General features: G+C 36.3%; 2 protein-coding genes and 1 non-coding gene across 4 annotated transcripts in view; 1 reads left to right on the plus strand and 2 right to left on the minus strand.

The window, feature by feature from the left end:
- The window catches only part of Cenpp (centromere protein P), a 219,901-nt gene that overhangs the window by 101,831 nt on the left and 90,203 nt on the right, over positions 1-27,867 (plus strand). The window lies entirely within an intron of this gene.
- On the minus strand, positions 2,142-26,315 carry Aspn (asporin). Of its 2 annotated transcripts, none has more exons than XM_077792267.1 (8): positions 26,083-26,315; positions 18,891-19,081; positions 15,856-15,968; positions 11,881-12,094; positions 10,686-10,796; positions 6,621-6,714; positions 5,745-5,883; positions 2,142-3,349 (listed from the first exon to the last, which is right to left on the minus strand). In XM_077792267.1, exons 2-8 carry the CDS (start codon positions 19,069-19,071, stop codon positions 3,152-3,154), a joined length of 1,050 nt encoding a protein of 349 aa, XP_077648393.1. In that variant the 5' UTR covers positions 19,072-19,081; positions 26,083-26,315; the 3' UTR covers positions 2,142-3,151. The 2 variants fall into 2 exon arrangements, with proteins under 2 accessions (XP_077648393.1, XP_026262727.2); XM_026406942.2 differs by having other exon boundaries at positions 18,891-19,169.
- LOC113195427 (U6 spliceosomal RNA) lies at positions 22,014-22,117 on the minus strand. The gene has a single exon (XR_003302395.1). It is a non-coding gene; the product is annotated as a U6 spliceosomal RNA (small nuclear RNA).

The raw sequence follows: 27,867 nt of genomic DNA on the forward strand, positions 1-27,867 counted from the left end.
ATTTGTTTTCAATCTTGAATGGATTTCAACTGGATAATATTTTGTATTTACCATAAAATGTGTTTATAGCAGAAATTTTTAATGAAGTTTTGGTTGTTTATGATTTTTATTAATGATTTGTTTTTTGCAAACTTAAAATAAAAAGTGGATAACAGCTGTGGATGGAAAACACAAACATTAACTGTGGGATGTTAATTGCAGGGATTTCTGGAGTCATTTCCATTATTTAAACATTTTTGTTCTGTCTTTTCTTTTTAGAAAAAAATATTAACTGCTCTAAGCTGTTTGTTTTGATTATTTTAGCTTCAGCATTAATCTTAGTATTTTAATAATTTCAAGAAATGGATTTTTCCAATCTCATTGAACATTTTATTTTTATATGTGTTCTTATCATGGCCCTGACATCATGATTTATTTTATTTTTGTTATGGTGTAGAAAAATATTAAAACAACTCAAACTTTATACTGTATTTTAATTTTAGAATAATTATCCTTATAGTGTTTTATTTTTAAGGACTTAATGATCTTTAATTTTTTTTGTCTGTCCATAGTTGTCTGGTATAATAGTTGCTCATGTTTTATGAACTTTTGGTTTGCAAAGCATTTCACATTCATTTTTATCACTCAAGCCTCATAACAACTTCATAGATCCATGTTGTCACCTCTATCCTCTGAAGATAAGAAAGCAGGATCCAAGGGATCCAAAAGGTGATGACTTGCCCTGGACTGGAAATGGAACTGGATTTCCAGCTCAGAGCCCTGCGTTCCTCTCTGTGTACTGGTAATTGACTCTTATTATTTCACTTTACTTTATGTATGTATTTATTTGTTGGAGTGCTGGTGATTGAACCCAGGGCCTCACACACGCTGGGCAAGCACTCGCCTACTAAGCTACATCTCCAGCCCAATCTTTATTATTTTTAATCACACTGTGTTCTTCCCTCTACAGTTTTCACCAAAGTAGCACTTTTATTACAGATTTGCAAATTTATGTCTTAAAATCTAGATACCCTTCAGTAGATTAATGGATAAAAAAATATGGCATATATACACAATGGAATATTACTCAGCAATAAAAGAGAATAAAATCATGGCATTTGCAGGTAAATGGATGGAGTTAGAGAAGATAATGCTAAGTGAAGTTAGCCAACCCCCAAAAGCCAAATGCCTAATGTTTTCTCTGATCTAAGGAGGCTGATTCATAGTGGAGTAGGGAGCGGGAGGAATAGACAAACTCTAGATAGGGCAGAGGGGTGGGAGGGAAAGGGAGGGGGCAAGATTGATCATTGGAACAACCTGAAAAAAAAATTAAGTAAATTTCCTGTTAAAGTAACTGTTCTCAATCAATTGAGATTTTGTTTCATCTCCTGTCCTCCTCAGGAACGTTTGGCAAAATCTGGAGAAATTGTTGATTATCACAACAGAGATGGGCAGAAGATGCAGGTGTTGCTAGCATCTGGTGGTAGAGACCAGGGAACTGCTGAAACATTCTACAGTGTAGAGCCATCTGGCCCAAAATCTCAATAGTGCCAAAATTGACGAACTGCTGTCAAGAATGAGACCTTAATGTGTAGCTCAGAGCTAGAGTGCTTGCCTAACATGCACTAAACCCTGGGTTCCAACCCTAGCACCACAAAAGATAGGAGATTTTATATACCCATTCTTAACCTTGATTTCGGCCCTCTACCCCATTTTTATATTATTTTCTCCCCTACAAAAAATAATAAATTAAATCTAGTTTTGAGATAGTTTAACATAAAGGTGCGATTATCTTTAATAGTGCAAGACTTATATGATTTTTTTTAGTACTGTTACTGAGAGTAAACATTAGCTGGGCATGGTGGCACACACTTATAATCCCAGGGACTCAGGAAGCTGAGGCAAGAGGATTATAAATTCAAGGCCAGCCTTCAATTTAATGAGAATCTCTCTCAAAATAAAAAATAAAAGGAACTAGAGATGTTGCTCAGTTCCACAGAGAGGGAGAGAGGGAGGGAACGAAGGAGGGAAAATTAATGCTGCTCTAAAAATGTTATCCATAAATTAGATTTTTCTGAAAAGAACTGTGTTCCCAGGTGGAAAAGGAATTAGACCAGAGCACAAATATTTTATTTCGAACCAATATTTTTAATGATGTTTTTCTTACTTTCTAATTTCACTTATGCTGAATGCCAATTTAAAAAAAAATCAAAGTATTCTTAACTTTTGTACAGAGTCTTCAGTTTTTTTGATTCTTTGCCTATTCCATTAGACCACATGTGCTTCTCAGAGTTGTCCAGTCTACTATGTATTTGAAGAGTCAAATTAGTGTAGAATTGACAGTGTTCAGAGTCTTCCAAATAAGGTCTTTCCAAGGGACATCCTAAAAATATTCCTTACAGTTGAGGTGACAATGTTATGTAACCTAACAATTGACATGTTATTAAAAGCTTATAATAACTGAATAAAAAATGTGAGTTATAGATTTTATATAATCACTCACAATGCATTTTACAGAGATTTTATAGTCAGGTAATAATTAAAAAAAGAAAAAAGAAAACAATGTGCTACAGCCGAAAAACCCAGCTTTTACGAATAGCATCTGTTGATTGGTAATGAATACTTGAAGTTTTATTATAAAAAGTTAGTTTTAAAAATAAAAAACATGCTCTAACACATGAGGATTTCAATGTGGTTATATCAAACCATACTTGAACATGACTAGAAATATTACAGTACTACCCAAGTTAATAAAGAATAAGAATAGTATAGTGTACTCTTCATATAGCTGTCAGTTTTGTGTTTCTGAAAACAAATGAAAAAGCACAAATGTTGCTAAGTCAAGCATTCCATTTACAGTACGGTTGTTTTTGAAATGCACTTGATAACTGAAGGTTAAATATTGAATGTCTATTTTTTTTTGTTACTGAGAAAGGAATGTTCAAGCAAGAAATGTATGTAAAATCATTTGTATGCAAAATGAAACTACAATACATGCTTATTTCTGTTAATCCTTATGTATCAATAGTTTGGCAAAATTCTGTTGAAATTTTTTGTCATTTACCATATGAGATAGATTTTTGTGTATGTGTATAATACCACCATTATTAATAGAGTTCAAGTATCCCAAATGTAAGAATTTTTGAATTTTATATTCAGCATACATTAGTAATTACTTTCTGAAGTTTCCAAGCTGAACACTCATTCTGCTCAAAACACAACGAAATGTTGCAGGTTGTATTTCCCAGTACTTTACTGGATTGTGGAATAAACTTATTGCACTGTATAAAGATTTCTTCATCTTTGGTATTGTTGGACAGAAGTCATTCACTCCCACTTTTGTAATTGAATTAGAATGAAGGAAGATTATCTGTTGTAGTAGGAAAAAAGAATGGATTAAAATACACAGTAAATGTACAAAGAAGATATTCTGTTTATAGTCAGCATTTATGACATTATTCAGCAGTTTATTTTTCATTCACTTGAATGTATTTTCACTTAAAAGAGATACACTTATTTATGCATGTTAAATACTGTTCTAACAACTCCAAGTTCATATTTGGGAGAGGGCCTGTATGGCATAAAACTGGTGCCATTGGTGCCACGGCTCAGAGCATACTGCCTGATTAGCTGGGTCCCCTAGCTCCTCCCACCCCTGATGTGTGTAAATAGTTTTTTCAATGCCATATTTACATTAATTTGTTTTGAAAGTATTAGAAATGAGCAAAGGAATGAAATTCAGTGATCTAGGAATTCAACTCACAACATGAACATGAAGGAACACTGGCTGGCATTTTCTATTGTGGAAAGAAGCTGTAATTTGTTTTATAGAAAGATGTATCTGTCAACATCTTAAATGCATATTTGTAATACTATATCAGTAGTTGAATCTTTATTTTACAGCAGTGAACAAATCAGTTTTATAAGCCACATATGTGTATTTTTAAATTATTACTCATAAAGAATGATGAACTTTCATCCCATTAACTGCTTTTCTGTTTCTTCTTCAGGCTTTTATTTAGATTTGGGAAGTAAAAGCAAACTGCTTGCCTGATAGCGTTTTGGCATATTAAAAAGTAGGAGCCTCTTGCTGGCAAAGCTGGGTTATTGGCTTTGACTCTTGTTACCTCTAAATTTGGTTTTATTTAAGATGGATCTGTGATTATGAAAACTCCAGGCATTGTTAAAATACTTCTTTGGCGTTTAACTCTCCTCTGTCCTATATTAATATTAAGATTTTGTGACAGAGGCTTTGTGTGGTCCCTCTGCATGTCCCCTGCTGCTCAGTGTCAGAGGTCAACATCCTTCATCACAGCTCTGACCTCACTGTGAGTGACAACAGGCTGTGTGTGGGATGTGTTTACTTTGTGGATGTTCATTGAATTGTATACATGTGACATGTATTCTTCTCTGTTTGTGCCACAATTTTGTTCATTTAAAAAATGCTAATAAGCCAGGCATGATGGCACAAGCCTTTGATCCCAGTAGCTTGGGGGCTGAAGCAGGAGGATATGAGTTCAAAGCCAGTCTCATCAATTTAGCAAGGACCTAAGCAACTTAGTGAGAACCTGTCTCAAAAATAAAATATAAAAAGGAGTAAGGATGTGGTTCAGTGGTTAAGTGCCCCTGGGTTCAGTCTCCAGTACAAAAAAAAAAAAAAAAAAATCGAGTAGGAGTGCAGGTAGATATGAGAGAGACAAGAAGTTGGGATCTGAGTGGCACAGAATAGCAGATGTGAGATCAAGGAGAACTGGCTTGAGGTAGCCAGATTGTGGTCACTACTAGCCGTTGTACAGATGTAGCTTTCAGAAACATCAGAGCAGGTATTGCCCCAAGATCCACACCTGCATACAGCACATCCTTAGATGGATGTGTTTCCAAGGAATACAGAAGCAAAACTTTAGTTTAAAGAGGGATCAGAACAAAATCTAGAAGAAGTTGAGTGCTCAATGCCCCATTTTGTTCTCATTGTTGTTCTCAAGTTGTCTTTTTCTTCTTAGAAGAGAAAGGCTTTGCACATGAGAAAAATGGATTAAGGTGAAATAATATTAAGTAGGGATTCTTAATCTGAGGCCATAGAGAAAAACCATTGGGATTGTGAAAGTCCTAGAATTATGTGCAAAAATATTTTCTTCACTTTCTGTGACACTTGCCAGCAAATTAAGAGCTGCTCAACGAGAAAGGAATGATTTCTAATAATGAAAAGCAACAAATGATAAAATGTGAATTTTTTTTAGTGGCACTGAAAATCAAATCAGGACCTTTTATTCTAGGCAAACACACTACCACTGAGCTCATCTCCACCCCAAAGTGAACTCTTGATACTCCAAAGAGTGGCTTTCAGTCAATTATATATTTGGGTTTGAATATTTAAAAAAGCATATCTGCTTCTAATCTAACACCACATTGATGGTGAAAATACCTGGATCCTAATCCTCTTGCTCTGCCTTGTGAAATGTTTCAAGAACAAAAGCATATAGTATCCTGCTTGGTGTCCTAAGCTGTCTACCTCAGAAACTTCAGAAACTTGAAGTTAGCTGGATCCGCAGCTTTGCAACAATGACCTTTGCAGTATTGGTAGGAGAAACTGGAGGTGGTTATGGGACCTGAACTTCTCAGGTGACAGCTTTGTAGTCCTACCTGGTAGAACACCTCATGCAACCTGGAGAGTACTTGTGTCTGTGTTACCTGTGCTACTTGCTTGGTTTTTGCTTGAGTGTTTTATAAAAAGCTTATGTCTGCCAAACACAAGTAGAATGTTTTACCTGGAGGTATTTCAACTCCTGTAATCCTGAAGGGATCTTTTTTAGCTTATTGTTTTCCAAGTGTATTTCTCTCACACGTGGTATGTTAGCAAAACTTCCATTTTCAATTTCTGTGATTCTGTTGTTTCCTAGGCCCAGCCTAAAAATGATATGAAATGCATTAACTCATGCAGATGGCTAGGTTTGATAGAGTTCGCTGAAAATACCACAATACTAGTTAGAATATAAGTCTGACCTATTTTTTATATGATCACAGAAAAGTGTTTTATGGCCTTATTTACTAACCTATTTCAGTATGGAACAACTATTTCCTCCCACTTCTAGAAAATTATCTGTGCTAAATCTAGCAAATGGAAAATTCGCAGAGTGCCTTTGTCTTCTTTCCACTGGTTTGCCTCTGATGTTAGTTTAGACAGTAAAAACAATGTTTCTTTCTAGTATTCCCTTCACACTTTTCAGTAGCAATAGCAATGATCTCAACTAGTTTCCCTGTACACATTCTCTCACTCTCTCTTTTATTTAAAATAAATAAATGATAGCTGAATGCATTACAATTCTTAATACACATATACAGCACAATTTTCTTATCTGTGGTTGTATATAAAGTATGTTGACACCAATTTTTGTCTTCATACTAGATAATGATGTCTATAACATTCCAACATACCTGTTGGCTTTTTTTGTGTGTGTGTCTGTCTGTGTGTGTGTGTGTGTGTGTGTGCTGGGGATCAAGCCCAGGGCATTGTGCATGCAAAGCAAGCACTTTCCCAAATGAGCTATATCCCTAGCCCCCCTGTACATGTTCTCCAAGAAGCTTCATTACTATCTTAGTCGTAGGGTCTACCATTTGTAAGTTAAGATTTTGGAAACTTTTACCTTTGCAGTTCTTTGTATCGTTTAAAATCCTCGAGTTCCACAGTTGCGATTTTATTATAATCTAAATGGAGTTCCAATAAAGTAGATGGTAGGTCTAATAAGAAGAGAAAGATGTTTGTTAGATTAAGTAAGACCAACCCCCACTATTTACTTGTCAAGTATCAGATTATGGATTCAGGCAATTGTTTAAGTACTTACTTTAATTTTTTTTATCATGTAAAATTTCATCTATACACAAAAATGGAAACTATTATTATTAATTATCCTGCTGTTGTCCAGCTTCAACAGTTATTTCCATTTTTTCTGATCTTGTTATATTTACCCCCATTTATTTGCTGATTTATCTATTTGTTTTTTATTTGTTTAGTCACTTCTTTGATTGCTATAGTATTTAAACTCAATTCTCATACAGTGTAATTTCACCTATGAACACTTAATGTCTAACTGAAAAGCTTGTCTTTCTTTTAACCTCTTTGATAACACATCTAATAAAATTAACAATTCTTTACTGTCATCTGATGGTCACCCTCCATCCCAGGTGTCTCAAATATATCATTTTACAATTGGTTTGTTTTATGTCTTTTAAGATCTCCTATAATATACTCCTTCCTTTTTCTTCCTATTCTGTTGATTTCAAATATTGACTTGAGACATTCTTTTTATAAATTGTCTACAGCTTCCAGATGTTATTTATCAGAATCCTAACCCCTTGTTTTTTATGACCTGGCCCTCAGATCCAGAGATGCAGAGTCAAGGAGATCACCTTTCAATGGATGGTTTTGGCTTTTATTCATTCATAGGAGGAATTGTAAAATGGTGACTTTCTGTTTTCTTTCTTTGCTTGGGGTTGGGTTGGGGTTTCTCCTTGCTGTCAGGCCGGCCACAAACTACAGAGCCCAGCATCCTCCCAGCTCAGCTTCCTAAGTAGCTGGATTTCAGGTATACACCACTGTGACTTTTTGATTTTATCATTCTTCATGGATTTGTAAGTTGGAATTGCTCTCTAAATAAATTCCCTTATCAATTATTAAATTACTTGTCCTACAGTTTTAATACAAAAAGTAGCTGAAAGGATTAATTCTGTCAAGTAATGAAGTAATACAAAGAAAGTGACTGATTAAGTTTTTTTAAATATTTTTTTAGTTGTCAATGGACCTTTGTTTATTTGTTTATTTACATGTGGTGCTGAGAATTCAATCAAGCATCTTGCACAGGTTTTTTTAACATAATTATACAAATATTTACTCTGAGACAATTCATTGCATTATTACTTTTTCTTTATAAATTAGGAAGTGTGTCTGCTGTGACACCACATGGCAGACACCCCATGAATATTCTTTCTCCTGAACACGTCAGGTATATCCTGACAAGGCTGGATGAAGCTTGAACGAAAGAGACTGGCCAGAAATTCAGTCAGGCCTTGTTTTGTTTTCTATATAATAAATTATTTGTCAACCAAAGGTTCTAGGTAGATAGATGGGAACAGCTTTTTTTTTTCCTTCAACTTTTGCTGAAACATTTCCTTCCTACATTAACAATGAAGACTGATGAAAGTCATTGAAATGTCCATACACACACACACACACACACACACACGACTATAAATACATATATATATAACAAAATATATATAACATTATATAAAACATAATAATGTTTTTCACTCTGAAATAGCTATCTTTCAGTATCTATTAGTAAAAGCAGCAACTTTATCATAACCCCTTTCTACTACCAAAAAAGGGATTATATATATATATATATATATATATATATATATCAGTAGTCTTCGTGGCTTAATTAATTTTGATTTCAGGATTTATTTTGAACTTTCAAAGTTAGTAGAGAGCAAGAAAATAATTTTTCTAAACTTAGATGTTTCTAATTCCTTGAATTCTAAATAACTGAGTTTAATTATATTTTATGGGATGACTATATGTTCCTTCCAGTATGTAAGATAAATGTTCTGTGCTCAAAGACCTTGTGTCCTCACTGAAAAATGGATGGTGTAATGTGCCAACTGTTCTAGAGTAGATTGTAGGATGTCTGAGAAAAGCAAAATCTTTGAAAGAGGGTTTGAAGAATTTGAGGAAGGTGAGTGACCACAGAGAAAAGTAGAACACAGCCTCTAAAACCGGTGAGAGCACAGGTGTGAATCTGGCAGAAGCTCAGTGAATGTGGACACGGGAAGCCTGAATAGGCTTCTACAGGAATGTCTGTTCCCACCCTGTTCCCACACAGGTGCTACAGCCACTGCCACCACACTGCCTACACACATTGCAAGCAATGCAATTATGCAGAATTTCCCAAGTGAATAAGAAGGAAGACTCTCCTATTAACTCTTCCTAGTAGTGACTCCTGAGAGGTCTATCACTTCATCCTGTCAGTATGGATGGAATTGTGATATACAGAAAGTCAGCCATCACATTTTAGTGAATAAACTACAAAGCAGAATATAGTTTAACTGGTTTCTGAATGTCAGATCTTGAAGGAATAGTTATGTAAATTGAGAGATTGCAGTTTAATTTTCTAACATTCCTTAAGCTTTCAGAGAATGTTGAGAATTTCACTAGAAGTTAACCCTGAGATGCAGTTTGAAATTTGAGAATTTTAACTGGGCTGTTTTGCAGTATAAGAAAGCCCACCAGTGTGAATGTACAAGTGGCCCTGCCTGGTTATGTGTGTCAGATCTGTGAACATAAAGGACAACCAGGGCACCTTGCCAAATGCCACAGCCTGGCGCAGCAGCTCCCTCCTCCTGCCCTTCAGTCTTGCCTCCTCTCCTTCCTCTGCCTTCACTCCCTTCCTTGTCCTGACTTTCCTTTTTTCCCTGTCAGCTTCCATCATAAAAAAGGGATTTTTATATATTTTACCTATTACATAGGTATTTTAAAACTGAAAAGCTTAAGGTTAACATTTTAGATTTCTTGGTTAAAAAAAAAAAAACAGCCACCTCCTTTAAGGCTAAATGAAAGTGGTTTTTATTGGTATAGTCTGGATTTAACTGTTTTTTTTTTTTCTGATAGAAAAATTGTCTTTCACCTAAGTGAAACCTAGGTGAAAGATCAGTTGATTGATAATAACAATTACTAATTATTGTTATTATAATAATTACTAATAGTTATTAATAATAAGTTCACTGTATCTCAAGTTCTCTGTTTATATTTGTTTTATTTATCTCTGTATCAGGTTGGTAGTAGAGAGGGGTTACGATAAAGTTGTTGCTTTTAGTAGTGGATACTGAAAGATGTGTTTGAGAGTGAAAAACATATTACTCCTCACATGGGTTATTTCTGACCTAGATAATCGTCAAAGCACAGAGCCCTTTTCTGGGTCAAGGAAAGCAAAATTTTGAGTATGAGTTCCCATAAAGGTAATTCTGTCCAGCTAGTCATCAGGGAGCATGGAGATGACATTGTAGAAAACTGGTCATCTAACAAAGTTAAGGAGACATTGAAATACCAGCTTCTAATTCTCTTAAAGCTAGCATCAAGAGTGCAGGGTTCCTTCAGGTAAGTTTGTTGCTAGGAGAGGACGCCTTCTAGGCCAGACACTTTCCTGAAACCATTCTCTGTTAGTGCATTCCTCTTCATAGCGCTCCTAGAAGGGAGCTATTGGAGAACCAGTGTACATCCACTCTCACCAGAGCCAGGCACCTCCATAAGGCCTCAAGGGCTTTACCTCAAGTGTGGCAGCTCAGCTGGGGGTACGGTCTGGCCAACTATCTGTATTTTTTCTCTACAGAATTTTCTGCCTCTGATGTCAGACATAGGTGAGTAAATGTCAAAAAAGAGAAGGAAAATAAAAAGTTCATTGCTTCTTAATATTTATTTTTACTGGGGAAAAATATTGCAGTTTAATATTGTCAAAAAAAAATCACTATATAAGGCTCCCTATGTGTATGTGAAACAAAGTTAAATTCATACTACTCTGACCAGATACATTGATACAAGGATTTCTAATTGTAGTGTAGTTTTGACAATGTATACTGTTCAGTTTACAATACTACATTTAATGGTCATTAAAAGAGGACAATTTTAAAAATATTGTCTTAAAGCAAATACATACCTTTAGGAATTGAGGTTAGTTTTGCTTCAGCAATTCTGATATGGAATACTGTCACCCCTTCAAATGCCCCTGGCTCTATCCCATTATTATCGAGAGGGTTTGCACTCATTTCTGTGGGGGAAATGACATTATTTAGCACACATAGCTTGTTATGCAAAGGAAATTCATAATGCAGAGAGACACATTCCAAGAATATTTTAAGAAGTGTGGATTTCATCATTCCTGTTGATTTACTCTCATTTCTGTTAGTTTCAGGAAAGTTTCCTTTGTACTTTGTAAGCTGGAATATATAATAGGATCACTTTTTTGCATTAAATTAATAAATTACATTATCATTCTCCTCCAATAGTAAGCATGATAAAAGTTTTGTTGTAATAATATTGCTTCAGAAAAAAAAGATCATTCTTCATATAATTTGAAGCATTTGTGTTTTCTGTTTTGTTTTCCAAACTGTTTTTAATCACAAGTTAATTAGAAATTATATGATTAGCAGAAAGATAACTTCAAGGAATTGCTAATAAGAGGCTGTTTGGTCAGTGCCAGGTACTTGGTTAAATTAGTGAATAAATGAATGAGAATCTTGGTTAAGAATTTTGAATGGATATTGCAGAGCGAATGGCATGGTTATTTGATGGGTGTTACAAGTAAAATATACTGGAGTTTAAAACACACAACAATTGCTTAGATCAGTACTCCTAAAGCAGATAACAAAAAGGTTTACATTTCAAATGATATATGAATTAGCTTTGTACATTATATTTTAGTAGTTTATGTGATAAATTAAAAATATTACCTTTATATTAAATAAGAATAGCGTAGATTTTATTACTTAGGGTCCAGTTCATAAAACAGAGCCCACACTAGGAATTTCAAAGGAGATTATTGAGAAGAGATTATGTACTACAAAAGCCATATTTTCTTTAATTATTAGAAACTGTTAGAAAACCCAGTGGTGCATCAACTCCCAAGAAACCTTTGTTTCTTTTTTATTTATTTAGAATTGGAGTCTTGCTGTTTTCCCAGACTCTTGAGTTTGCTAGGACTGCAAGGCCTGAGATGCCACCCTAAGCTTTATTTCATATTCTCATTTGTTTATGAACAGTTTATCTTAGAAATCCTAAAATAATGACAATAAATTTCAGTATTTGCATGTTAATGATGATTTCAAGATGGCCCATTTATTGGAATAACTTACCCAACACGTGTAAAGCGCTCATTCCTTTGAAGGTGTCCTTTTGTATTTTCTTAACTTTATTATCATGAATTCTGAGCTCTGCTAGTGACTTGGGAAGATTAAGTGGTATTTCACTTAGTTGATTGTGGGATAAATACAGCCTTCGCAGCTTTTTTGTGGTTAGAAAGGTTTTTGGGTGAATCTTTGTTAGCTTGTTGTTGTTCAGAATCAGAGCCTAGATAAGCATAGTAAGTTACATAGTATTAGAAAGTGGATTTGATTTACTGATATTCAATAATGATTCATCTTTAAAATCAATATGATTTAGGTCATTTATGTACTTGAACAACTGTGTAAAAATTTTCCTGGTCCAATCCAGGCTTTAAAAACATTGTTTACTACGGAGTAGGAACAATGCAAAGCTTTATTGATTAACATTATTCCTTTTGATACACACTTATCTTTTTATCTTTGAGTAGGTGATACAGTCATGGTTGAGGCTTCAACCTCTACCCAACCCTTTGTGGAAGTGACCAACAATGTTATTTTATCTTAAATGATATCTGTTTACTCTACAAAATACTTTTGCATGATTTAATCGACCTTGAAAGCCTCACTTTTTTCATGTGTGCTAACGTTTACCATTTCTTCCAGAGCAGAGACCTGTAAGGAAAACCCCTCCTACAAAGTTCCCTCAGCATTCTGGCATATTTTCAGGCCTTGAGGTAGCAGTGGATCCTGAGAAATGGCGCACCCCTGTCTCAATTATGTGGATATTTCTCAGGGCTACAAGGCAGCATCCTTGAGGTGAATCTAACCCCAGAGAGTAAAGAGCTTAATACCAGGGTGACTGTGTTCTTTGTGGCCAAGACCTTTTTGTGACCAGCTACCTTGGTCTGCGAGAACCATCAAATTGGGATGTAGGAATTTCAGAACCCAACCTGGGAAAATCCTGGGCAAACTGGGACATATTGGTCTTCTGATAACCATTTTCTTTTCTTTCTTTTTTTCCTTAGTATTCTTTTAGTTGTAGATGGACACAATATCTTTTTTTTATTTATTCTTTATGTGGTGCTGAGGATTGAACCCAGTGCCTTACACTTGCAAGGCAAGTGCTCTGCCACTGAGCTATAGCCCCAGCCCCTTGATAACAATTTTTATTACAAAATGACATAGCTTAGTCATTTTCTTTGCCAGCTGTAAAGATATAGTTTTCAGTGTGTGCCAAGGATGCTGGCAGATTGCTTAGAATCTTCAGAACCTTTTGTCCCTCTTATTGTAGACCCTTTGATTTTCTCAAGAAATAAGTTGAGGATAATTCCTTTCAGGGATTTTGATCACAATTCCATTCTAAAGCAGTCTTCTTTTTGTTTCCAGACTGATTGAACAGGCCTGACTGGTACTACTCACATTGTTGTTTTTCATAGCACAGATATATGCACTTAGGTTGCCCAGTAAACACCCTTTACCATCATGCTTACCATTTCACTCAGCCCTTTGCATCTCTTTTCTCACCTTCTAGACATACCACTACTGTTAAAGGTTGCACCTGGAAAGGTTAAGCCTAGGAGAAGAGGGGAGACTGCATCTTATTGCCAACTGTCAAGATATGCACCTTTCTGAGTATGTGAGGCCAGCTAGGAGAGTGTTCTTTTCCTTTAGTTTTTTGAGGTGGGGAGTTTAGCAAGTTGGTGCATCACAAAGATGATTTGTGAACCTCACTTGACCCCATAAGGTTTAAGTTTAGCATAAAAAGTTGCTCTCCTTTGAGTAATGCAGAACATATCTGTGATCATCCTACAAGTAAGGGTCAGAGCTGCCCTGCCCCGAGCTGGTGTGTGCCTCAGTGAGATTCAGACTCAGTACATGAGCTTTTTTCTGTTTGTTTGTTTGTTTCCTATGGTGAAGACATGGAGTTGCTGGAGCTGCATAAAAGGAAGGATGAGTAATAAAGCTCAAATGGAAGTTTTTATGCAGCACTGTCAGATGCTAACCCAGCATGATAGGCTGGCAGAGTGACTCTAGATCACCATACTGCCAATGTTGGTTTTCACACGAGGAACTGGCTGTCATGGAGCCTTAAAGTCATCATTAATAAGCAGTGTGATTATGTGTAAGGACAGAAGAAAAGTGTATTGTGCAGAAGTAAAACAACAAGAAGTCATGGTGAATGTGTCTTTAATAGCAGCAAGAAGTGAGCTGGGAGGCCTGAATGTCATAGATCACATTCACTCTCTAGATATGTCACCCTTTGTGTGAGAGTCACAATGCTAAACAAGCAACTGAAACGTAAAAGATTTGTAAACTGTCTAAAATATTTTTATTCTCTTTAAGTGTGCAATATACCTATAATTCAAGTATAAAACATGTACTTTTAAAAGTACTTTACATCCTGGAGCAGTGGTGTAGCCTATAGTCCTAACTACTTAAGAAGATGAGGTGAGAGGATCATTTGAGCCCAGGAGTTTAAGGCCAGCTTGGGCAACAGAGCAAGACCCCGTCTTATAAAACAAAACAAAACAGCTTTACATGAGTATGTTGGGTCAGCCTACTCATATTGGCCTGGTAGTAACATTGGCTAAAAGATGGGGGTGGGGACCCTACCATTGCTAAGCACCTTACATGTATTTGCTGATTTAACCTTATAACCACTTTGTGAAATTCATGCTATTATTACATTCTCTTACAGCTGAGGAAGGTGAGGCCATTTCCCCGTTAGAGCACAGATTTTGGCTCAGCTCTACTTGACTCCAGAATGTTCACCCTTAAACAAAATTGCCATATAGAAGTTGATTAAGAAAATGGTAAAGAGACCTAATGTTCCTGACACATTTTAGATTATCATTTCCCAATGCATAACAGGAGTACATGTGGAATAAATACCTGGAAGACTCCTAAAATGCAACAAAATAATGATATGACAAATTGAAAGCTCACATAGCTCTGGTATTAAATATGTCATTAGTATTCTTGTGGTCGTCTAAGCTGAATGTGGGCTGAAGTAGTGGAAACAGTCATAAGCTGTTCTTTTTTATTTTTTTTACACAATATCTTTATTAATTAATTTATTTTTTAGGTGGTGCTGAGGATCGAATTCAGTACCTCAGAAATACAAGGCAAGCGCTCTACCACTGAGCTACAGCCCCAGTCCCATAAGCTATTCTTGCTTTTACTTTTACATAAATATATAAATAAGTGTGCGCACATACACACGTACAATTTTTATTTCCAACTTCTGATGCTAGAAAAATGGTCTTTCTATTATTCAAAAGTTTCTGTGGTCTGAAGTTAGTGGGGTGTGCTGAGTGGATCTTTGGTGGAATCTTTTGTGCTGTTGCTGATTGTCTTAATATTTAAGTGAGGCCTCAGTTCTAAAAAAAAAAAAGTTTTCTACTTGCTTTTTTAAAAATACATACATTGAAGCTGTATTTTGGAATGGTGACTTTCCAAATCTGAGCTATTTGCATAATTCAAAAGGGAAAGGAGTAGTGAAAGCAGTGGGTACCCATCAGAGTGACCCTTCTGCAGGAGGCCAACCCAGGCGCCAACAGGAGCGTTACCTTGCTGCTCATGCAAGGTTTGAGTGTTAGTCACTTAGATATCTCCTATGTGCTGATATTAGAAATTTGTGGTGTCTGGAGTCAACAGGTTTGGGTAAAGATTGCTTATGCTCTAAGCTGTGGTCGTTGTAAATAATTGTGTTCTTGTTCATTTTAATATATAGTCATTATTGTTACCTGAATGGATTAGAAACACATTTAAGGTCCATCAACTCTCAGCTCACCACCTTTTACCTGGCTATTATTCAGTAAACATCAGTTGAATTAAATCATTAATTGACTTAAATCTATAATTTCTTGTTGACTATAACTTTTCTGAATCCAGAAATTTTGTCATATTCACCTAAAAAACATGTTTACACTTATACAATATAACTATTTTGTTAATGATAGAGATTTTCACTTAAAATATTTGAAAATATTAGCAAATACTTACATAAAGTGAAGTGAGTCCTTTAAAGTCATTTTCTTTGATTTCCTTAATTTTATTGTTTTGAAGGTCGACCATTCGAGTATCAAATGGAATGTTGTTTGGGACCGAGGTTAAACCTGAGAAATAAGCAAACGTGTTACAACTACTAGAAAATCGTACCAAAGACAAGATCTCTAAATGGTAGAAGTATATGGTTATATTATTTATTAGTCATGCTGAAGACTAGATCAATCAATGATATGATAGAGATGTACATTTTTTTAAATGCATGGATATCATTAAGTACCAGGACTCAGTAGTTGTAATATGACAAAAACATAGGGTTTTTTTTTTTTTGTTTTTGTTTTAATACTCAGAGCCATTTCGCATAGCTCATTTATCTGTACAGGGTTTTTATCTTGGGTCTGGCAGGCTTCAAGGTGAAATAATTGGGTGTAAGATGACTGGCAGGCAGCTGAGGCTTATGAAGAAGACTAGCTTTCGTCTAGATTTTTGGCTGGGATAGTGAGATATTGAAGCATGTAGGTCTTTTTCATTTTTAGGAAGGCTCAAAATATAGAAAGTTGTGCTTAGAAAATAGGTTATTGTCATGTACATGATCATAAATTTCACCACCCATTTTCTGTAATCGACTCTTCTAGTCATAAATTATTAAACTAATTCTTATTTATTCCTACATGACTCTTCATTAGCAACTAAGTGTGATATTTACCTTTACTTATATCATCATGCATAACATTAGTTCAGGAGCAAAGGTATTTGATTTACTTGTCTTTTTCACTTTTGTGCCAGAAGTACAATGATAGCTGTCTTTATCATCTTAGAATAAGGTACAGCTGCATGCTTCCTCTTTGTGTAGATAGGCAAATACTAATTAAATGATTATAGACTTAAACTTTTTTCCCTCTTCTTGGGTTGAGAAAAATGAGAAAAACTCAGAAGCTGTTTGTAATGCAGTTCTTCCTTAGTTTCTTTGCTTTCTATAGATGGCCAACCTTTAGTCTTTGGACTGAAGGTGCCTATCTCCTGCTTATTATTGGACATTCCATGCAACAAAATGATTGATGAGACTAAGGCCTCCTTGGGGTTTTTTTCCTAATATTTGATTATGAGAGGTTTTAATAGATGTAAGAATTTTATAGTGAAAAATCCACATTTTATTTATCTACTTTGTACCATCAGCATTTTATTATACTAAACTTATTGTCCCTCAGTTCATCTTTTTATAAATTTTAAAGTGAGTTGGAAATATTTACACTTTTGACTTAAAACAAAAACAAAGAAACAAAAAAACTCTGCCTTTATCCTAAAAAGCGATTATGTATGACAGCCCCAATCTGAATTGAATATCCAAATATTTTGAATATCTACCTTCTGCTTTGTAGGCCTATGTGTTTTCCCCGTCCATACTTTAAAATTAGCAACTCTTGGACTGGGCTTGTAACTCAGTTGTAGAGCACTTGCCTCACATGCGGGAGGCTCTGGGTTCGAGCTTAGCACCACATTAAAAAAAAAAAAAAGTAAAAATAAAGATATTTTTAAAAATTAGCAACTCTTAAGAACTTTCACCATAGAAAGAAAGAGGAAAGGGGATAACTTGATGAATTAGCAAGGCAGAGTCAGTTTTGTTTGTTATAAGAGATCATTTTGGTTTTAGAAAGTGATAAGAAGTCTTGTGGGAAGTGGGAGGTTTTGCTGAAAGGATCCTCCTGATAACAGATTTTTGCCAAACCTGCTCCCATCATGGCCCTGATGGAATTGAAGCTTTGGAAAGTGTTTATTTCCTGAGAGAGGAAAAGTGACAATTTATCAATACCCTTTCACAGTCATGTTATGAGGGAGGTGAGCTGTGTGTATTATCTGCAAAGAGGACTCCGGAAGAGGCCCTAGCGGACCATCAGCTTCTGTGGGAGCTGTGGCCAAACCCTGGCCTCCACAGTGGGGCGGGTCTCTGTATCCCCTCTTTAGGAAGTAGCTGAGTACAACTCTTTATGTCCTTTCTGATCACATCCTCTCTCTGAGCAAGGTGAGTATGCTCTTGAGTGCTTCTTCATTAGAAGTGTTAAAAAAGATACTCAATAGAGAATTAGAAAATTTCAGAGAGAATTTAGTTCAATCACTTCTTTTCTATGCAGTTCTAGACCCAAAGCATTCAAAATGAATAGAATATTATCTTTAAAACATCTAGATTATAAACCAGCATGCTGGCATAGCCCATGTCTATAATCCCAACGACTTGGGAGGCTAAGGCAGGAAGATGACAAGTTTAATGCCAGCCTCAGCAACTTAGTGAGGCCCTAAGCAAATTAGCAAGACCCTGTCTCAAAATATAAAATAAAAAGGACTAGGGATGTGGCTTCAGTGGTTGAGTGCCCCAGGTTCAATCCCTGGCACCCCCCCAAAAAATTATTAAAATAAAACATCTAGATTGCAGATTTCACATTCTGTATAACCTGTTTCATTGTTCTGGGCAAGCATCTTACTTTGTGATCATAGAATTTTTCTAGAAAGGACATTCTCAACTTGCTGATACAATGATATGAACCACAGTAAAGAAAGTTGAAATAGTGCTTTAATTTGGGAAAAGAAAGAAATGTTCTGTATTGTAAGATCCCTATTATTTCTCTCTATTATTCTGGATCTTTAAAATAACTGTGGATGTACTTTGCAATTTGTTGTGCTCTCTACCTAAACATTTATTTATTTGTTTGTTTGTTTTGAGGTACTGGGGATCAAACCTAGGCCCTTGAGCATACATGCCCTACTGAACCCCAAGCTCCTTATTTTTCTTATAAGAGAGGCTCTCCCTATGTTGCTCAGGCTGGCCTGGAACTCGCAGTCCTCCTGCCTCAGCCTCTCAAGCAGCTGAGATGACAGGCATGTGCTGCCATATCCCACTTCCACCTAAACATTTAAATTAAAAAAAAAAAAGTGTAGTCAGTGGGATGATTTTTCAGATTTCAGCAATGACCATTCCTATCCTTTTAATTTTATCAAAATAGCATTATTCTTCAAAACAGTGGATCTGTGGTGCTTACCTAGATCAGAACAGTGCACGACTCGTGAATAGCATTGGCATCCAAATGGACATGTTGGAAACAAATCAAATGGGAAAAAGGGGTGCGTTGGCTCTTTTGTTGGAAAAAGAGAGTTGTCATCATCGTCGTCATCGTCATCTGCATCTTCCATATCCTTCAGCATCATATTCTTCAGTGTCATGTGTGAAGGGCTAAAGAAGGGTTTGGCAGAGCACACAGCCAAGAGCAATAGAAGCACATATTCCTTCATGCTCTCTTAGGTGCAAGACTGATCTAGGACTAAGTAGACATTGAGCATTAAGTTAGAATTTAAACAGACATAACTTCTGCATCTATGCATTTCTGGGTCCTGGCAAAAATACAATAAAATGGCATTCTTCTGCTTTGGTAGGTAGTATGAGGGTAAATTTATAAAAACTTTTTGGAAAGCAACTTAGCAATAAGCTTTGGGAGCTTTAAAAAAAATCTTTATTTGCTATTTACAAATTCTGCTTTTTGGAATCTAATCTCAGGAAATAGTTAAAAAGTTCAAAAAGATGTTCATCACAGAATAATTTATAATATAAAAAATTAAAAGACAATCCTAGTGGTTAATGTAGTGATAACAATAAAATTAAATAGGGTAAGGTTTATTTATTCCATGAAATATTTTGGAACCTACAAGATGTTTACAAAGACATTTTAAAATGAGGTTATAAAAGCAATTATAAAAACGCCATACCTACTATACTTACAAATGCAAAGGCAAGAGAACAAAAAAAAACCTACATGCATATACCTGATTAAAAATAAGCTCTAGTAGTAGAATCACAAACAACTTTTGTCTTCTCCCCCTTTCACTTTAATTTTTATAATGAGCAATAAGTAATGCTTATATAATTAGAAAATGAATGAATATTTTTAAAAACATACCTATGACCCTGCCAAAGAAACATCATCAGCGCCCCTTAGACAACATCTGGAAATTTTCCTAAACCATTTTCTCTTCACTCTCTCCAACCTTCCGCTCATCTTTGGTCACTTTTTCCACAATGTCATTGGTATCTTCTTTCTTCTAATCTGTTCCACTGTCTAATACCTGATCCAATCCAAGTGATGTCCAGACTCTTTTTTATTCATTTTTCCACTGAGTTTTGATTTGGGTGGGTGCTGCATTGGTTTTAGTTATGATTTTTTTTAAAAGCTCACACAAAACTGGAACATATTAATGAGAACCCTCAGAGCGTAGATTCATTGCCGTGTGCCGGCTGATATTTCCACAGGGATGTTTACGTGTAGTTACTTAACTACTTCAGTGAAACTGGCACATTCTTAGAAATTTCTATAAAATTAAAAACATTATGAAATCATCCCAAGTAAGTGTATCCCAGAGAAGCCCATTCATGAGACCCAGTCCTGGCAGGCGGGCATTTACTGGCCTCCCTAGCAGAGGCTCCATAGAATGTTTTTCAGCCTAAGTCATTTAAAAGTCCTCTGGCCCCCAGTCGCCTGAGTGCCAACAGTGAATGAATAAGAGAGACTTCATTCAGGGCTAACCTTGCCTCAGGAGGACCTCCTCCCCTAGTCCCTGAGTCCTCTCAGCTGTTACCATTTCCCAGAACACAGAAATCAGCTTTAATATCACTGCATGGGCTTGGGTTTCCCTGAACTCAATAAGCAATTAACTCCCTGGCTTAATTAAACTACACATTTGCACATGGTGTGTCTTTTTTAATCACCAGAAGAGGGTTAGAAAATCCTATGAGTTATTAATCTGAAAATTATTTTATATGCTCCAAATATCTAAATGGTGATGTGAACATTTGCCCACTGGGTAGCTGTGTCACACTGACCAAGTGTGTATGCAATCTCGGTGATAATCTACACTTGAATATACTAGGAAAGAGATTACTTACGGCAAAGCTAAGAAAGTCAAAAAACTTTCTGTAGTTTAGTGTTGCCATTGATGCTGTGGGTCCTACCTGCTGGTAAATCCTGACAAAGGTCTAGGGAAGGTCATCTGGTCTTCATTTTCAGTATCACTTTTTCCTGACTCTGTTTCTCAGCTCTCTGCCTAATTTTGACCCATTATGTTTTTTAGACTTCAGGTTTTTTTGAAGTTCCTGGCTCCTTAGGGTTTAGTTCCTGGCTTCACCTGGACCTCCAAAATACTCAATTCCCTGGAAATTCAGCTCTAGGTCATTAGCTGAATCAAAACTTGTCCTTGATTCCAGTGCATTCTTTAGTATTCTTAAGTTTTAGCTCCATCTTCCATGTTCAAAGCTCTTCTTGACCATGGTGATGAGAAACTTTCAATGTCATGTGAAATCCTGTCTCTGGCTTAGTTTGAGGTTGCTAGAATTATTCACTGGGCATTTCTTATACACACACTGTGCCCTAGGAATTATGTCACGATGCTGAATGTGTGGGCTGGAGCACTTCTCTCTCCTCTCTGTATTCTCTCTCATATTTCCCTTATTAAAGCACAACCACAACTCCTAATCAACTACTCTGAAGAAAGTATGTGATTGTTAAAGTTAATCCTTGAAGTTGGGCATAGTTGCACATGCCTATAATCCCAGTGACTCAGGAGGCTGAGGCAGGAGGATCGAAAGTTAGAGGCCAGTCTCAGCAATTTAGTGAGGCCCTAAGCAACATAGTGAGACCCTGTCTCAAAATAAGAAATAAAAGGAGCTGGGGGTATGGTTAAGCGCTCCTGTGTCCAATCCCTGGTACAAAAAAAAAAAAAAAAAAAAGATTGATACTTTAATGTTAGGTGCATTGATAGAAAATTTAAAAATAAAACACCTAAACTAATAGACTAGTAAAAGACAATGTTGGCTATGTACACTTGCTCTGGAGTGGGGATCTCAAACATTTGAATAGGGATGTGTGTCTCTAGCTTTCTGAAAGTGATATTCTTTGTTAGGTGTCTCTCTGCTCTCATAATTGTCAGTTGCTGTTTGAGATCAATAAAGCTGAAGACATTTGTGAAAGCATACATGCATATGAAAAAAGCATTCAATACCTAGTTTTGAAATAGTGCACAATAACTGGTAAGAGTAAGGGTGGTCAGATTGTGAGTGAAGCATTATTTTCTCATGCATGATTTTTTTTTAAATTATAAGGCCTTTATTATTACAAAAAAGTAAGGAACACTTCATGCATTTGCGTGTCATCCTTGCACAGGGACCATGCTAGTCTCAGTATCGTTCCAATTTTAGTATATGTGCTGCTGAAGCGAACACTCATGCATGATTTTTAAAATTATGTTGCATTAAAATTTTTCAAAATACTGGTTTGCCAACAAAGTCTGCTTTGCTTTGATCTTACCTATGTACCTTTGCCTTTTCCTGCCCCGTCTCCAGCGACTGATATCACAGGTGATACAATTAAGGATTTCCTGGATACTCTTCTGATTTATTTCCCCCAAAAGCCAAACAAAAACACCTAACTGGGAAATTGTTTTGAATTTCATAATTTCTTGATTCCTAACCTCATTTTCTGGTTTGTAGGAAATAAAGTTTTGGTTTTGTTTCTTTGGGGCATTGGGTATTGAATCCCAGGACACTTAACCACTAAACTCTATCCCCAGCCATTTTTATTTTTTATTTTGAAACAGGGTCTCACTTAAGGCTGGCCTTGAAATTGCCATCCTCCTGCCTCAGCATCCCAAGTCACTGGGATTACAGGGTGTGCTACTGCACCTGACTTAGGAAATGAGGATTTTTAATGAAGTTATTTGTTTATTTTTCATTTGGTTGTTTCAACATGTTTTCTCCTAGAAACTTTGAGCTATAAGGATTTAAATTCCCAGTCTACACAAGGAAAAAAAAATATATCTTTTAACACATAATATAACTGAAATAGAAAACTAAGGACACTACAGAACTGGAAAAAAATATATATAACGTATAATAAGAGGAATGTGTTGGAGTTCCAGAGCAGATGCCAAGAACATGTCTTGGTTTTCCTTGTGGCCTGGCAGCAGGAGTTAAGGGCTGGCCTTGCTCCTGTGCAGGCCACATGCTGGTCTGCCAGATTCCTTCAGCCTTGTAGCCTCCATGAGCTCAGGAGAGGCTCCCTCAGTGCCAGCCAGAGGTTCAGGCTGAGGGGCAGGATAAAGGGTGAGAAGCAGAATTTGGAGTAGAAAGGATAATGAGAGGCTGGCTACACAGGGCCGAGAAAGGGGGAGCACAACAGTGACAGGCTTGCTGCTATTCCATATCCCGCTGCGACTGTGCCGAGCAGCCCACCCTGGGTCAGCAGAGTGTCAGGCAGGGTTCCTCCGATTCTCTGTCTTATTTTTTAGACTGGTGTATCTCATGAAAGCCTTTATTCAAATCAGAGATGAAGTGAAAACATGTAATTGAGACTGCTGCCTGCAAGTAAAGGGGAAATGTTGCAATTGTGTGAGTAATGTGGTAGCTGGGCTCTTCACTGGTGACAGATGGAGGCCTGTGGATGCAGGGCCTGTCGTCTAGTTGAAGTTCCCTCTTGGTGGTGAAGGTTCCAGAACATTCTGAACCACTGTGCTTGAATATCTCCGGTGAAAGGACTCAAAGGGAACCCACCACCTCAAGGCATCATCATCCACTGCTACCCATTGATGGCTTTAGAAAACTCGTTATATTGACACCCAAAACACCTTCTGGCAAATTATTTTCTCTGTGCTAGCTCTGTGTTCTCTTGGCCCTATAAGAATAATTTTGTGTTCTATTAACCTGGTTGCTTGCAAAGAAAAGTCAGGCCAGCCTTGATTCCTTGAGGAATTCACTGTTTACACTCTCTGCCTCATGTGTTGGGCCTCTGCCTGAGGCTCCATTGGCCCACATGTAGGTCCTAGGCTTTCCCGTGTTCTGCTGCACAGTTGCTAACCCATAGATAAATAGTAGAATATCTAGGAGGGAATATTTGATAGCTGTGCTTTCTCATTCAGGAAGAATATAGAGAATATCATGTCTTACTTAAAATGATATGCCTTTTAATTTTATTTAAAATTTTGAGTTTCTTAATATGCCTCAAACTCAGTTTTATTAGTTTGGCATCATTTAGTCTGTGCTATTTTTGAAACTTTAAAAAATATTTATATCTTGTTCTCAGGAAGACTCAATATTTCCCTGACTTTAACCAGTTTTGCCAGTGTGTTCTACTCCTGGACAGCTTTGGATTTTGGACTCAGGTTTCTCTTAATCAGAAGACTGTTTAAAATATTATTCCAGTGCTCCTGCAGTTACTAATAAATCATAGCCATTTAGACATGAGAGAGGCATCTAAGACATTCCTACAGGGACCTTTTTTTTTTTATAAAGAAAGAAGCTGAGGCTTGGGAGTCCAAAACTCCCCGGAGGTGGCAGAGCTGAGGCAGCATCCGCATTCCTTACTGCTGCGCTTTCCACCATGCTCAGCCTCTCAGTGGATTTTCATCTTATTATTTGTGCACAGTAAACAGACTTTCCTCTGGAAAATACGCTTTGACCAGGTCCTCAAAAGGCTTCATAACAGAACTAGAAATGTAGCTGAGAAATGCGACAGTGTCCTTTATACCGCTCCAGATTTGGAATGGAAAATGTGTCTAAGTGAAATGGTATTTCCTCTAAGACGCTGTGTTTAATAAACAAGTCACCGTGCTTTTAAAATCCCATGTTTATAGATCCACTTTGCAGTTTCCCTTCTTGGCTTCCACATTCCTATCAGTTCACAGGTATCAGTTATAGGTTTTAGTATATAAATGTGACATAACATAACATGCCCCACATGGCTCACAGAAAGAATCCAAACCATATTCAGGTATAATCAAGATAGCCTTGTAAGCTAACAAGTTAAAACTCCAAGCATGCATTTGGAAATTTATGCACAGTACCATTTGTTTTGGACACTGATGCTTTTAAAACAACATTTTCCACAGGAAACAATTAATTTTACTTTAGAAGTATAAATAGCATTCTGATTAAAGACCTTTTGACTGCTTTTCCTTTCATATCAGTTTTTCCTTCATAAATTTTTTAATATCTCTAGCAACCTATCTGCTATTAAAAAAAAAAAAAAAAAACCTTCCTCCCTCTCCTTTTTCTGACATTTACTACAATGCCTTACTTGGAAAGTTAGCCTATTTTGCTTCAAACCTCAGCTCAGGTATGGGAATATTCTTTTTAATGTAGTGGTTAGTTGTAATAGAAGACTGCATATCCTCCTCCTTTCTACTATGGCACAATATTGCTGAATGCCAAAAGCAAACAGAAAACATGAAGATGCTTTTACATGGGTGTGGACTTGTGATTTATTTTTCTTTTTTAACAACTCAATGATTCTTGGTGGGATTACAAAAAAAAAGGGGGGGAGGCTTTATTTTTAGGGAGATATAAACCCTTCAGGTTCTTTATGACTCAGTCCCTAAAGCATGTGGCCACTGTTCCTTGGCTGCCACACCTCTGAACAGATGAACATGAAAGAATGCTCTGCTCTGTTTAGATTACCAGGGAGCAGAATATTGAACACATTGCCTAATATTTTAAATCTAAGATTTCATCAAAAATTTGGGAAAGGATAAAGGGAATCTTTGAATGTATTAAATTCTAACTATGGATTTTATTAAAAGCAGTCCCTAATTTTTCATATGGAATATAGAAATAGTTAAACTATTGCTGGTATTTTTTTGAAATAATGTGGATTTACTGTTCAGTACCATTTCATTGCATAAAAAATAAGAAAGACATTTAAAATATCGAAGAAAATGTGGACATTCAAATGTGTAAGTAAAAATGATATTTGAATAATTCACACATTTTAAAAACACATTAGAAAATGTCAGTTTTATACTTTGAAATAAATATTTGCTATTTTATCCCCAAACTTCATTATCATCAATGACTAAAGTAATGTTATTTTCCTAAAAGAACATATGTCTACTGAAGTAATTTTTAAAATCAGTCATGTTGGTTTTTATTATAAAGCTTAATGTCAGGTTTTCTCTTAGCTATTATAAAAGAGATTATATTTAAAATAAATTTATTATGCAAAAGGCATAAAACTATAGTAATTTTAAGTACAAATTTAGGTTTGTATTTAAATGCTGATTTTTAAGAAACTATAAAAATAAGCTTTAAACTTTACCATATTATTTACAAATGTTTATTAGTAACATTAATGTCTTCCAGTATTGACTATAAAATAATTATATACTGGCACATGTAAGATAGACATGAAAACATACCTTGTCAGAAGAGAGTAGTGGTCTTGAAAGTAGAATTTATCCACCCTGCACTACTTATCTATAATGTAAATGTTCTCAGGCACTGTTTAAGAAGAAAATATGAGAATGTGTTACATTTAAAAGAAAAAAAAAAAAAAAACTCGCTAACACAGCTGCACCCTGGTGTGGCTGCACCCTGGGTGATACTGGAATAAACTGCTTCCACAGATTAGTCCATGTTAGTACTGAGGAGCGAGATTAAAACTTGTTACTGCTCATATGTTTTCCATCACTGTTTGTATCGTAGCCAAAACTTCTAGCTAAACTCTAGACGTCTACTGGAAGATTCGGAAGAAAAAAAAAGAGAGTTTAATAATGCATGGCAGCCGGCCATTGAAATTACAGTCAGAGTCACTCAAATACCTGATTTGAAAAAAACACTTTATGAAATTCTTAAATAAGTGATTACTTATAAACTGCAATTTCAAAAATCATTCACCCTGTATAAACTATTAAGATATTTGTCAATCTTAGTAAAGAACACCAACATTACTGAATTGTAAACCCAAATTCCAGTGGACCTGAGAAGGGAGTCCAGGCTTTTGTTTTCTCCTAATGACTGAAGCTATTACATTAAACAAACTTCTCAAGTCTTTTTTTTTTTTTTTTTTTAAAGCTCGTATTCCAGCCATAGGCATGTCAAAGGAACTGCAGACAAGGCCCTGCAAGCTGCTCCCCAGCCCTAGCACATAGTATGGTGCAAACAGATATGAGTGACCAGATAACTCCTGTGGATTTTTTGCAGGTTCCCCTTTGCAATAAGGGGAAGTTGGCTATGCCCTCACTAGGAATTTGGAGACCTGAAAGCAGGGAAGATGCTATACTCTGAGAAGAAAATCATTGTTTGTGTTCCCCTTTTCCACTTTCCCTGAGAAATTGCCCACTTCCCATCCACTAAGACAGTCCTTTGAGATAAGACATTTTTCTAACTCTAGGGACAAAGAGTCACCCTGCATAGTGGTCCCCAGTGGATCACCTGGTTGTTATGTGAATTGGGGGCCAGTCTGTTTGCAGCTTTTCCAACCAATCATCAAAATCTGATACTTCCTGTCATAAAGAATCTTGATTATCTGCTGTTCCCACTTTCCAGAGAAATGGCACTCATTGTTTGAAGCGATACAACTACAGTCATGGAGAGACTACTTATGCCTCACATGTGCATATGTTCATATTCCCTTCACTTAAATAAAATAGTCATCCTTGGACCTTGAGTCTGACCATTACAGCCAGCTCAACAGTCCCACACCACCAGTCCTCAGCATAGCTCAGGTGGTACTCGGAGCTCCCAGCATCTGAGGAAATGGCAGCCATCTTGTTTGAGTTAGAATGCTCATATTATCATTTATTCAGTTATCTTTTAGTTGTGAATATATCTGTTAACTTGATGAATTGGGAACATCATGAAAGTTTGAACTGAATGGTATTAATCCTTGTGCCCAGGGCATCCAGCCTGGATTCCATCAAAGCACAGTCATGAACAGGAAGCTCTTGGGTAAAATTCAGTTTGTCCTGCATAATGTTTTGTTTTTAAACTTTTTATTGAAGTATATATACAATGAGATAAACATATCATAATGGTACATTTCAGTTCATTCTCACAAACTGATCCATCCTGATCAAGTGATCCCAGCATTTCTTCAATTCATCTTCATGCTCATCCTCCTCAAGGAACCCTGTTGCCAGGCACAGTGACACCTGCCTCTGATCCCAGTGGCTCAAGGGGGCTAAGGCAGGAGGATTGCAAAT

Source organism: Urocitellus parryii, chromosome 13, assembly GCF_045843805.1.
Source record: "Urocitellus parryii isolate mUroPar1 chromosome 13, mUroPar1.hap1, whole genome shotgun sequence".
Classification (NCBI taxonomy): Eukaryota; Metazoa; Chordata; class Mammalia; order Rodentia; family Sciuridae; genus Urocitellus; species Urocitellus parryii.